Raw genomic sequence first — 13,193 nt, forward strand, 5'->3', positions numbered from 1 at the left:
CTGTCCCATTTTCCCTTCAGTGAAATATGTTCACCTTGTTAATCCCCAGCCATTCCTCACATCACACCAGGGACTTGTCTCCTGCAGTATGCTGTGCCAGCAGTTGGGCTGAAGGTACTGCTGAAGCATGTTCTTTCTGCCTTTGGGACACTTTCTTGTAACCTCTAATTTCCAAGCTATGAAGATCATTCCGTCAAGACTTAATCACATATCTCCCAGTATACAGGAAGACCTGGGAAAATCACGAGTGGAGAGGAGCAGATTTGAGTTTTGGGTCATTTAAGATAAACTGCTTGGGCATCTCCAAGGACTTGTGCTCTATCTGCAGAGGTCCTCCTCAGAGTTTACAAGAGACAGGCCCATAACATGGCTCTGATTGCCAAAACTGTGTGGGAATCAGAGGCACCTTCTGCCTTCATTGTTTCCATGCTCCACTTTCTCCTGTAATATAGCACTTTTTAACACAAAGACTGCAATCTTTAGTTTTTGTCACTAAGCCAGAGCTCTGAAGATGGAGGTAACACAGTTAAGGCACAAGATTTCCACTGTTTTAATTTCCAAGCATTAACGTCAAGAAACTTCAGATAAATGATCGACAGGAAAGAAACAGGCTCTTAGCTGTAACTCTCATCAGCTCTTTCTGCAGAGAGGTTAGGAAATACAGAAAAGCAAGATAAAAGTATTCCTACATGGAGATAAAATGCTGCTGGCCTTCCTTTCTGATCTGTGAAGGACAGTCGTTTTCTCAGTTGCCCAATTATTTTCTTTAAGGGACAACTATGTCAGTTTAAAATTAACCGTGTTGATAGATATACAACACCTCAAAACATAGTCAGCAATGGGAAAGAGGTGTTAATTTTGGTTGCTGTTCTGTAAAGAGATAATAATCACCTCTTAAATTAAGTACGGTGGGTAGGTCATAAACATTGTTTTGTGAGAAATCTAATTTATGTTGAGAATTAAGCTATAATGTTACTGAACTTTTGCATTCCCTTTTCTTCACCGTATAATTAGCCATTCCAAGGGAAAAAAAAAAAAAAAAAAAAGTTGTTGTCTTTTTAGAATAAAGATTTCAGAAACTGATAATTGCATCAGAGATCAACATTTTCTTCTTTCTCCTTCCTGTGTAAACTAGTGTTCCTCACAAGAAATATCCATACTGAATTATGTCTCTGTAGCAGAAGGGGTATCAGGGTAGTGGCAGTGCCTGGAGATATAAGCCTTGGCTGGTACTCAGGGGCTCGTTTACACAACTTAGAGGTGCTAAATACCGTAAATTAAAGTTATGCTCTCCTTGAAGTCACTTGACACCATAGTGGCTGTGACACTCGCAGCCAAAGCACAGAGAAGCCTCAAGGACTAGATTCCCGGTGCCGTGTACAAAACAGTATCTCCAAGATGTGGAGGGATTTACATGAATAAAAGCGTAGTGTATCTTTTTATTTGCTATTCTGAAGAGTTCGTGCATTGAAATGATGGAAGAATTATATGTTAATATTATTTTAATACCTTTTATCCGTAACAATACGTAATTTTTTTTTCTGTCAGAATAAAATTCACACGGATTTCCACTGAAACAGAACAGTCAAACTGTGCAAAGGAGATTTCTCTTTCAATTCTGCAAAGGGTTATGAATCAATAATAACAATAATAACAATAACAATAACAATAATAATAATAATAATAATAAAGACTATTAAGGCAATTATAATTGCAAGAAACCTTAGCTAAACTTTTCATTTATTAGCCCATTTGATAATCTATGTCAGCAAAATTAGTTCCACTAGTCTCTCTCTATATATACATATATATACATATATATATATACATATACATATAGAGATGCATATACATCTCTATGTATACATAGCTAACAGTGTCATATCATAGCTAACAGTATAAGAAAATCATGGTTGCTCAGAATCAGTCTGGCTTGACTGAAAGACGAAAGCACCACTTTGTAAATGTAGACAAACTTTAAAACTCTTTCTGTTGAGAATTTCCATTGCAATATCAATGAATCACCACAGTCCTTCTTACATTGTGATAGCTGCTAAGATCTCAGCCATGGTTGGTCTGCGTGCCAATCCGATGCCAGTAGTGTTGTTGAAGAGCTTCATTCTAAACAGTGACTCTATGAGACCTCTGTTGTGTTTGCCCAAGTCATTTCTTGCAAAAGATACATGAAAGTGGAAGAATTAAAATGAGAAGACTTTAGAATAAGACTATTAAAAGCTTTGGTGTTTTGTAAACTACAGTTGAGTGACTAAAACTGCAAAACAACTTAGTTTTCTCATCAACATATATTAAAAGCTTTGTCCTCTGGTGACCTTAACAAATGGCTCTGCTAAGCATATTTATGACTGATGCTATAAGTCCTCCTCTCTCTGAGTAGTGGAGCTTGCTGTGATTTCAAGATCAGATTTTCTGAGGACAGTACTTGCTTCTCTGACTTTCCTAGGTCTCAGAGGAGAGGCACCGTACATATTTATGAAGTACCGCATAGCTGTCTATGTCTGTTTTTGCTAAATTTTTAATTTCAAATTCCCTAGTTCTGTTCTTCTCCTCAGGGCCTTAGTCACCCTCCAGTAATTTTCATTACATTACAGCAATTTTAGTTTTACTGAGCATAAAATTTCCCTTGTTTCTTGCTGTGAACTAGTAAATTAGTCATTTTGACCACAACTATACAATAATAGGGGCATCCAGTTCAAACTCTTTACAAAACATTTCCTGAGAGGATTGCCCTTTTGCTCCTGTCGAATGATCAAGAGATGACCCTAGCTTCTGTTCCATCAGCTAGCTCAATTTTGACAGCTAAAAGTAATTTTTGTGCTTCAAGTTTATATATCTTAATTTAAATAATAGATTTCTGTTAGAAATCCAATTTCTGTTTTTTATTGTTTCTTGATATTTTTGACTGTGTGTGTGCATGCATGGTTCTTGCCACTAAAGAGTAACGTTTGTAAAAGAATAAATGCAGATCGATTTTTCTTGGCTTTTTCTGAAGTCAAAGTGCTGAGACAAGCAAAACATGTTTCCATTACTTAACTAAGCAAACAATGGCATATAAATCATAGAGGCAGCTGGACCAAGGTGTCGTTTTCATAAAGAGCCAGATTTCTCATGAAGGACAGTTTAATGGGCTGCTGCCAGTGAAATGTCTGCAAAAGTGGTAATTGCAGAAGGACACAGAAAAAGTGGCGCTAGAAAGGTGTCATGTAGGAGCTGAGAAATAGCCCTGCAGTCAGGACAATTGGAAAAAGGAGACTGAAAAAGGTGTGTGCTTTAATAATTTGCTTCTTGATGCTGATTGCTTTAAATCAAAATCTAAGTTTTTATTTTTAGCTTGTTCACATTGGCTGCAAGATCAGAGAAGTGTTTTTAGCTATAATTTTATTTTGCTCATGTTTATACTGTGGCTTTGTTTCTCCTTTGATCATGCTTAAACATGTTTCAAACATGTTTGTTTGATGTATGCTATTTTTTAAAGGACTCTTCCACATTGTATGGTTATGTGTTGTTTTAAAGCAATGAATCATTGCAAATTATTTGCTGTCAAATTATTTCTTAAATCCAGTTTCAGAAAACATGCTTTCTGGATGTCTAGCCAATAGAAGAATCATTTTAAGCTAGAACATGTTGAATTATTGCAGTGGCTTTTCTGAGTGCTTCACTGATTGAAGACAGTTCTAGGGTCTCAGAATACCCTATAATTCACATACAGAAGTTTGAAGTCATCTTATCTATCCACAACACCTGCAGCGCACCAACATTTACAATTGTCACCAGTGGTTTTGGATCAAAGTTCCACTTTCCATTCAATAAAACTTGCTTGAAGTTCATTCCAGCACTTCTTATGTGGCTGTGTTAAATATGTGAAATAGGTCAACCCTGACTGAATTATTTTAAACTTCCCATGGGGAGCCTCGATACTGAACCTGTTTAATTTTGCAGGGTAAGGCCAAGCAGTCTCAATACTTGAACATACACATTCATGGATAACGTTCTTTCTTCTGCTGCATGGGTGAGCAATTAGGAGAGTCAAGGACAAGACCCTCATCTGTGGACAATATCTCCCCTCCCTTCCTCAAAGAGCAATACAAACATGCTACACAGTCCATGGAGAGTGCTATGTTGCATGACTGCTGGCCATCTGGCTGATTGATTCATCATGGCCCTAAACAGTTAGTTGTAAGCACAGTCTGAAAATCCAGAGCATTATGCCAGCGTGCATCAAACTTCAGATCAAATAGCACCTCAGTTAATGAAACAATAAAGAACACACTACAGATGACTAGTTTATACCATCCCACACTTCATAGGCTGTATAGCCTACTGAATTATCAAACACATTTCTCTTCTTCTCTCTGAACATGCGCACACAACCATAATATAAAATTGCTTGTATGATCATTATATTTTTTCTGAACAGAAATTAATTGTGTCTATATGCAACCGAACACGTATAGCCTTTTTTTTTTTTTTTCTTCATTTGTTTCATTACATAGACACACAAAATGTTATATGGAAGAGGGGGAAAAAGTAACAGCAACGAGGGATGTATAACATGAAGGACCACTCTTTTATTGACTAAAACATGTTGACTTAACCAGGTGGCAAAATAAACTGAGGTTTGCTCAGTAAGAAACACAAGTGTTATTCAGCAGAAGCTGTTCCATGATGTACAACAGATATGTTCTAATACAAGGCTGTATGAGCATTCTATTTTGGGGGATGTAATTAGGATTACTAATCACTAATTGGAATTCTGAATTCTTCCCAGATGAGCACTGCTAAGAAATATGTAAAAAGCATATTCACATGCTCTAGCTATAGCCTTAGTTATATTCGACTTATTCAGGCCCCTCTCATCTGCTACCACTCTGTTAGTTATCTGAAATACATATTTTTAATCTCCAACTATTTTGTGTAATTCTTTTATCAGTTCTGCTCAAATACTAGGCTTTTGTACTGTTCTAGGTTCACTTGCAAAATTAAGGGACGGAAAGAAAAGAATAATAATATGCTAACCTGGGGCACGTTTATATAACCTTTACTATATCAGCAATATTACTGACTTGAATGGGTCTCCCCATGGGCTCATCACAAGCCAGTGTAAAGTTAGAATTTTGATGTCTGACAATATAGTGATTTATGTTAGAATTTGATATCTTGTGATTAACAAAACCCATTGTACTGAAGACAAATCATTCAGCCATTTGGGAATGTATTTAGATTTTGGTTGAATGTTTTTTTTTTACCCCTTTCATTAAGACCTTAAGATTGTATAAACAACCTTATGTGTTCAGACCAGTTCTTCAGATCAAGTAGCCCAGACCAGTGTCTGGGTGTCTGTTTTCTCTGATGAATCCTTCCTCAGGTTGCCATTTGGTGATAGATCATATAAAAATAACATTAACTTTGTGATAATATGATCTAGATATTATTTATCTAGGGCCTCGTGTCAATGTAACTTTAAGGCTAGCTTGAGTTCCTGTTTTAGAGATGGAGAGCTTAAGCTGTTTAAAGATTTCTAATGTTTTTGTTTGTCTAAAAAGATTTATTTTAATAGAGAATAGGTAATAGACACAGTTCCACTGAGATCTTTTCTGTGGTCTTTGTTGTTCAACATGTTCCTAAAAAAAAATGAAAAATGGGTTGAGCAGCTAGATGAGAAAGTTTTCATACAATACTGCATTATTCAACACAGTGAGACAAAGAAATACTGTGATGAATTACAAAAGGATCTTATGCAACTGGGTAGCTAAGCAATCAAATGACAAATTAAATTATTCCTGATGAATGATATAGTGAAACAACATGGGGAAAGACACGAGGAAAATAGGCCTATCTTCACATATAAAATGATGGACTGTGGATTGAGCATTACCAATCAAGGGTGAGATTCTGGGGTTATGGCACATAAAGTTCTACTAAATTTTAGCTTTCTGCTTAGAAACAGTCAAGTCTGCATTAAATGTTAGGATTTAATAGAAAAGAACAGGTAATTCAACAGAGAACATTGTATAAGAACATTTCTATAAGAGCACAATTCACCCACAACTGCAGGAATTTCAAATGTAGGAAAATGAAGTAAGTAAGAATCATCTTCAAACCACAAAATCAGAATTAGTTTTTAGTTTATTAGATTATATACTTAGTAACAAATTGAAAAAGGACACTGTGAATTAATTCTGAAGAGATACCTGGATGGAAAATTTTTAAGAGTTAATAAACACATTAGACAACCAGCCAAGCAGGGAATCAGATATGCTGAAAATAGCTGGAGGCAGGGAAATTACTCTGTGAAAGTATTATTTGGCCTTTGAAAGTATTATTTGGACCTACCATATTCTTAATTTGTCCCAGATAATTTCTTTAGGTTGATGCTGGAGTCTGTATATTGATCTAAGTAAACCTTGGTGTAAGTCAGTATGGCCATTTCTATATAATATATAAAAACATAAGCATAAAAATACAATGCAGTGTGTGTTCATGTAATAGCATATAATAATATATGCTATATATATATAATATAAGCATATACATGCATATATATAAATATATCAAAAAGGTTGCTTACAAACACTGTTGTTCTTAATAAGGCAATGGGTTTCACAGGACAGCTAGTGCAAACTGGCAAAACAAATTACAATTCATCATTTCCATGACTATATGGCAATAAACATACACTGAAAAGATGTTAATACATGACACTGAAATAGCTTATAATTTCACATAGGAAAAGGACTCTTTGAGCAGTTAAATATAGTTCACAGTTAATTATCCCAGCAGGATGCAAAATGGCTATAAAACAGATTGGTAAATCTGTTGGATATGCCTTCTTTTTCCAAATATAGTGAAAGATACCAGCTGAAGTATCTCTGTAAAATAGTGATGAGACAGATTCACCACTGACATAAATTTACATTTATGATTTTACAAACTTTTATCCCAAAACTTCTTACTGCCATGATGTGTTGTTTTTTTATTTTTTTTAATAGCTAATAAGTGTGTTTGTACCTTAAACATTTTCATTTGTTGCCTTATCTTCATCAGCAAATAACACCATGAATCTAATTGTCAAGAAAAAAAAAGTTTTCCAAAAAAAAAACTTAAAAAAAATAACAATACAAAATAACAATACAATATTTTAACAACTCGAGTAAATGAGTAGATACTTTTTTTTTTTTTTTTACAATAGGACACTAATACTTTTATTGCTATAAAATGCTTTCTTTATATATTCTTCTTTATTATGACTGTCTCAATATTTATCTTATTTTATGAAAGACTTCAAGAAATATTATTGATTAAAAGTCAAAGCATCCAAACAAAAAACAAAAATGTCAATAATATCTACATTGAATTAGGAAGCCATTTCCATTCATGTATGAGATTTAAATATGAATATTTAGTTGCTCCAGTGATAAAGTCAAGGTCAGTTCATTAAATATCTATAGTAAACATTTATATGTATTAGAGATAAAAAGAATATAAATGTCACATTATAGGTAATGACATACCTAACTTGGATATACTTCTTACTTGATGCAGAGATTGATTCTGGGGAAGCAAAGTCACATTTATTTCACGTAAGGAAGGTAAGTGATTTTATTCATGGTATAGTAACACATACAACGATATTGTCTTCTCAGATCCTAGATTCATTAGTGCTCACCTGATACCAGAAAGTGATAATCCAGAAGATGACAAAATCTATTTCTTCTTCCGTGAAAATGCAATTGATGGAGAGCACACTGGAAAAGCCACTCATGCCAGAATAGGGCAGATCTGTAAGGTAAAATGATGTCTTTGTGTGAGATTGAATGTACTAGCAGGACACCGGCAATTTTGGAAACTGCATTTTCATGCCTGTAAACTATTCAGTGTTAGCCCTGGCATTGTAGTGAAGCAGAGTGATAGTTATTGGATACAGGCAAAGATATGACTTTATGTTTAAAAAATCTTAGGCATCTTCTGATGCTTAGAATGTTTCTGCAGAAGTAACCTTTTACAGGAAATGTGGTACTTCCAGGTAGGCCAAAAACATTTGAAAAATTTATTTTTAAAGAATGTTAATACTTTTTCCATTTCCACATTAGTGAAAATCCTTGAAACAGAGGCAAAGGAAGATTCAACAAAATAACTGTTTAATTTAGCTGTAGAAATGGGCAACTATCCAGAAGACTGTTAATGATTGCAGATTGAATCATCCACCCACACTGATAAATGTCCAAATATTTTCTGACAGACTTAAAAAAACCCTACAAATTAAATTATATTCATAAATGTTGTAACTTTGGCATGTAGGATGTTTACTTTAAAATTCTATGTTAATCCATACACATAATAGTGATATGGTTTAGTGGAGGACTTGTTAGTGTTAGGTCAGAGGTTGGACTCGATGATCTTGAGGTCTCTTCCAACCTACACAATTCTGTGATTCTTTGATAATTTTAGTTTATCCCTCAAATCCAGAAATGACTGCTTGAAAACCAGTTACTTTGTAAGTATGAGTTCCTTGGTGTAACTCTACTCAGACGTTATGCAGCAATGCAACCGATCCCACTGTGTTGGCATTTCCACCTACTTTGTTCACATGCAATTAGTATATCCACTTTGTTGCTACACAGCTAAAAATAATGAACCCTGTAGGCCTTAGCAAGCCATGTCAGCCTGAGAGCTCTGGGGTAAAATATTCTGCTTGTCTGTCTTTTTTTCAGCTTTATATATATAATATATATAGGGAGTTTATTGCTATTATTATTCTCTAAATGTTGTGAACTATAAAGTGATACTGTGAACTATGTGGTGATCCTGTGTAAAATAAAATTAATTCAGAATTGATGTCTGGCATCATAATTATGTTTTTATATGTAGAAGTTGAATTATTTTTTGTTTTCTATAAGTAACACCCTGTGATTATTTAACATATTTTCTCTGCACTCTGTTGATCCTTCAAAGACTGTTACTAGGTATTAATGCAAAATACTTCTATTATTAGAATGACTTTGGTGGACACAGGAGTCTTGTTAACAAATGGACAACTTTCCTCAAAGCACGTCTGATTTGTTCTGTGCCAGGACCCAATGGCATTGACACACACTTTGATGAACTACGTAAGTGACAGAGTGGCTTTGAATATAAAAGCATTTTCTGGTATTATCCATACAGAATGTTACTTATTTTCTTTCTCTGTCTCTTGTTATTGTTACAGAGGATGTGTTCCTAATGAACTCAAAAGACCCTAAAAATCCAATAGTCTATGGAGTGTTTACAACTTCCAGGTACAGAATGTATCATTTTACTTGCATGGAAGCTTGGGTGGTTGCTTGTTTTAAAGAGGTCTCTTAGTTAAAAATGTTTTTAAGAAACACAAAATTTTCTTAACCTTTGAACTGAGAAGTCAGCAGCAGAAAGAAGTAATTAATTAGGTTTCTTTTCTTTCGGGCAATGTATATCATCACTCTGAAGCAAGTAATCACAAAGACTATCGGTTTCTCATGTTGTTCTTGCTGTTGAATTGCATTTTAATAGTGGAGATAAGAATTTGTAGTCCTTTCTACACAGACCTGGAAAAGTAACATAAGCACCAGTATTGTTTGTTTGGGGGAAGGGTAACAGAAAATCCACAATATTAGAATTTTGCTACTCAAGGAAGTATTAGTTAAAAACGTTGCTGAAATCTGAACGTTTTAAAAATCTTTCAAAAGTTCTGGTATTGAATCACATGTAACTGTGACTTGAATGTTTTGGTTTCATGGTGTTTTCATCAGAAACAAAATTATACTTGTAGCTTTGGCCTGAGGAAGGTTTGCAATACTAGGTACACAGAGCATTGCCACATTTATCTATAAAGGATGAAAGATTCCGTTTGTAGACAGACAAAATGTTGCTAGTGATAACCAGGCATAGAAAAGGAAGAATTATAAATGCTTGCTGTTGTCTCCTGTTAAGAAATTTCAAGGTAAGAAGCAACACGGAAGTTTGCATGTGTACTACCCAAACTGTTTTCTGTAGGTCAACAAAGTTACAAAAGAGACTGCTAAAAAGTAAATTAAAATAGAAAAATGTAAAGAGTAGGAAAGAACTTAACAATCTTCAACAAGCCCTGGTGAAGTTTACTCAGACTGGTGCTTTGGACTTGTGGGGACAATATGTTTTTAATAGTGGAATAGTAGCCGTTTGCTTAGCACAACGTCTGAGAGATCATATCAGCTATGCTGAACTTTCACAAGAGGTGAGTTAGGATTGTTCCGAGAGCATGTCAGAGTTTTGATAATCAACACATGTAATAAATTAGAAAGCAACAAGCTGTTATTCCCATAGCTCACCCACCTGATTAAACCGACTGATAATTTAAAGAACCTGATTTGACTTCTTCTCCCCTTATTTTCAGTAATATCTTCAAGGGGTCAGCAGTATGTATGTACAGCATGACAGATGTGAGGAGGGTATTTCTTGGTCCCTATGCACACCGAGATGGCCCAAACTATCAGTGGGTTCCCTACCAAGGGCGAGTGCCATACCCACGGCCAGGAACTGTAAGTACCCTAAGAAATCTAGTAATCTAAAAAGAGAAAACCATGGAAAATATTTTCGCACATTATATGGTCCTTGAGCTGAGATCCAAAACAAAAACTGAAAAAGATGACCCAGACTGAGTGTCAGAAGGGAAAGTTTCTCCAGGTCCAAAATTTACTGATTTTCTTGTAAAATATGAACTCAGTATATCTGTGATCTAATTTCATTTGGACCTTCATTTTGGCATTCTTGTCAACATAACAATGCTTTGCTGCAGGATGCAATGCTATGGCTGCAGGAATTTGCTGAAAGTCAAATGTGTAATAAATTACTCTGCATTATTGTCTCCTTGGAATTTGCATTTGTTCCAAACACTGGCAGAACCATTCTTGGTGAGAATGAACAGAAGACAGAGCATCTGCCTGACTGTTAAGAAACACTGAATTGTTTGCAACATTCAGTCTAGTACAGTAAGACATATTTCTGCAATGGATGTTAGAGTAACAATAACTGATTTCTTCTGTCATTTCTTTTTAATCTGTGCCTCTACCTGTTTCCGTTTCTAGTTTATGAATGACTAAAATATTGGTGTATATGAGACACACATACCTACAACTGCAAACTGATATCATCACATTCTAGAAGTATTTTACTGCCTCAAAGTTGCCACTAGTCTAAGGAGATAGGGAATTTATGAGAAAAGCACTTATTGTATACATCAGGATAGCTCCTTAGCTGGTGTAAATCAGCTTGATCCATTTATATTCTGGAATATCATTACTGAATATAAAGCATCCATACACATGCAAACATAAATAGAAACATAAATAATGTATCTGTTTGTAATATTTCTTAAAAGTGTTCTTAAATACAAGGCAGGAAACAAACCAGGAACAGGTTTGATCCTTTCTCTTTTTTAAACCATCTGATCTTCTATTTTTATCTGGTATGTTTTAAAAAATGTTATTTCAAATCTGATTTTTTTAACTGATTTCCAGCAGGTAGACAGTCTATATGCTTAGCCTAACAAAAGTGACCTCCTATGTAAAACAGTGGTACCCTGACAGCCATAAGCCATATTGCCCAGTTTCTACTTCCTCTGCTAAAGGAATTCCTAATTCTTTCCAGAGTTAAAAGACAGAACAAGGGAGGTTTTATTTCTTTCTTGATGATAAGCTTACACTTACAATTTCACTGTAATATATATATACTAAGATTCACCAAGAGCATGCAAAGACATCGGGATTTCCTTGTAAATTACTTTCTTATATAAGGATGAATGTGTTCCCAAATTCTACATAACCCTTCAGTTGCGTCATGTAGTGCAAGAAGCTATGCCAGTGAAAATTAAGTTAATAAAAGAGTGGCTGAGACCATCAGTTTCTCCACTGCCAATGACTCTAATCCTTGTGTCTACCACTTTGAAAAAAATTTTTTTCTTGTATTCACAAAACTCATTCTCTTGTATTAGTATGATAAAAGTGAATTTAAAAATGAGAGACATCTCTGACCACAACAGAGATTTTATTTTTCTAAAGTGATAAAATTGAATTTACTTTCAATGATGTGTTGAGAATAGAGAAGAATAATTTTTTGAAGTTCCTTTAGATGTCAGACTTGTAGCTTCCTTTTCCCTAAAGGGAAAGAGACGGAAAAAAAACAAAAACAAAAACAAAAACAAAACAAAACAAAAAAACTGAACTTACAGTGATTCAGTTCCAGCTCTCACTGAACAGTGCTGAATTATCTGAGGAATTTCATAGGTGAGGTGCCAATGTACTTCCCAAGCATCTGGTGACTTGCCCAGTCGGAGTAAAGAAAAGGAAAATTAAAGGTTCTTTTGAAAAGCTGGAAAACTTTGTAAACAATTCTACATCAGCTTTATATTTAACAAATAAGTTGCCAGCATTTTTCCTTTAAACTCTACAGAATTTTATTTATTTACTTAACCTTTTAGTATTATTTGGAAGAGAAGGGAGGATTTTTATATATACCAAATTTGAATCATGAATTCATACTGATTTTATATGAATTCAGATACAAAGCCTTAGTCTTAATTTTCTCTCCTTTATGCTGCCAAGACTCTACTTTCAGCTGTGTCCAAAGGCCTTTTGTTTCCTAACAAAATGTAGTTTTTGTTTTAGTCTGTTGGATTCCTTGGTAGTCCAGTTAAGGTATAGCCTAGTCAACTTTTATTGACTTATCAAAATCCTTAGCATAGCATATTGAAAATCAACAACTGGATGAAGATACTAAACAGAAGAGTTCAGTTGACTTCAAGATCAAGTTAATCTCTGCAACCTTTATGAGGATATTTTTTATTCATGTATAACCTTTGGAATGTGAAAATTATTTATTTGATACAAGTGGAACCAGGATACGGTTGGCTTTCTGGGCTGCAAGCACATATTACCAGCTCATGTCGAGCTTCTCATCAACCAACACCCCTAGGTCCTTCTCCTCAGAGCCTTCCTTGTCCTTCTCTTCTTCCTAATCCTTTCTCTTCCCAGCCTTTATTTGTGTTTAGGATTGTGCTGTCCCAGATATACGTCCTTGCATTTGGCCTTGTTGCAATTCATGAATTTCACATAGGCCCACGTCTCAAGCCTGTACAGGTCTCTCACAGATGGCATCCTTTACCTCCTGTGTGGCAATCCCACCAC

At 34.9% G+C, this 13,193-nt stretch overlaps 1 protein-coding gene and 1 long non-coding RNA gene across 10 annotated transcripts in view; one reads left to right on the forward strand and one right to left on the reverse strand.

Moving 5' to 3' along the window:
• The window catches only part of SEMA3A (semaphorin 3A), a 346,181-nt gene that overhangs the window by 299,013 nt on the left and 33,975 nt on the right, over positions 1–13,193 (forward strand). For all 8 annotated transcript variants that reach the window (XM_072026340.1, XM_038179761.2, XM_072026369.1 and 5 more), the window contains 4 exons: positions 7,662–7,804; positions 9,011–9,125; positions 9,224–9,293; positions 10,406–10,550. In XM_072026340.1, the coding sequence (XP_071882441.1) occupies positions 7,662–7,804; positions 9,011–9,125; positions 9,224–9,293; positions 10,406–10,550 (473 nt within the window). The remainder of the gene's footprint in view (positions 1–7,661; positions 7,805–9,010; positions 9,126–9,223; positions 9,294–10,405; positions 10,551–13,193) is intronic.
• LOC113843960 (uncharacterized) lies at positions 419–8,035 on the reverse strand. 2 transcript variants are annotated; one of them, XR_003497952.3, is made up of 6 exons: positions 7,685–8,035; positions 7,530–7,569; positions 7,027–7,079; positions 6,587–6,639; positions 6,352–6,447; positions 419–2,169 (listed from the first exon to the last, which is right to left on the reverse strand). It is a non-coding gene; the product is annotated as an uncharacterized lncRNA (long non-coding RNA). The 2 variants fall into 2 exon arrangements; XR_003497951.3 differs by lacking the exon at positions 419–2,169 and adding an exon at positions 4,565–5,639.

The sequence above is a fragment of the Anas platyrhynchos genome, chromosome 1 (genome assembly GCF_047663525.1).
Source record: "Anas platyrhynchos isolate ZD024472 breed Pekin duck chromosome 1, IASCAAS_PekinDuck_T2T, whole genome shotgun sequence".
NCBI lineage: Eukaryota > Metazoa > Chordata > Aves > Anseriformes > Anatidae > Anas > Anas platyrhynchos.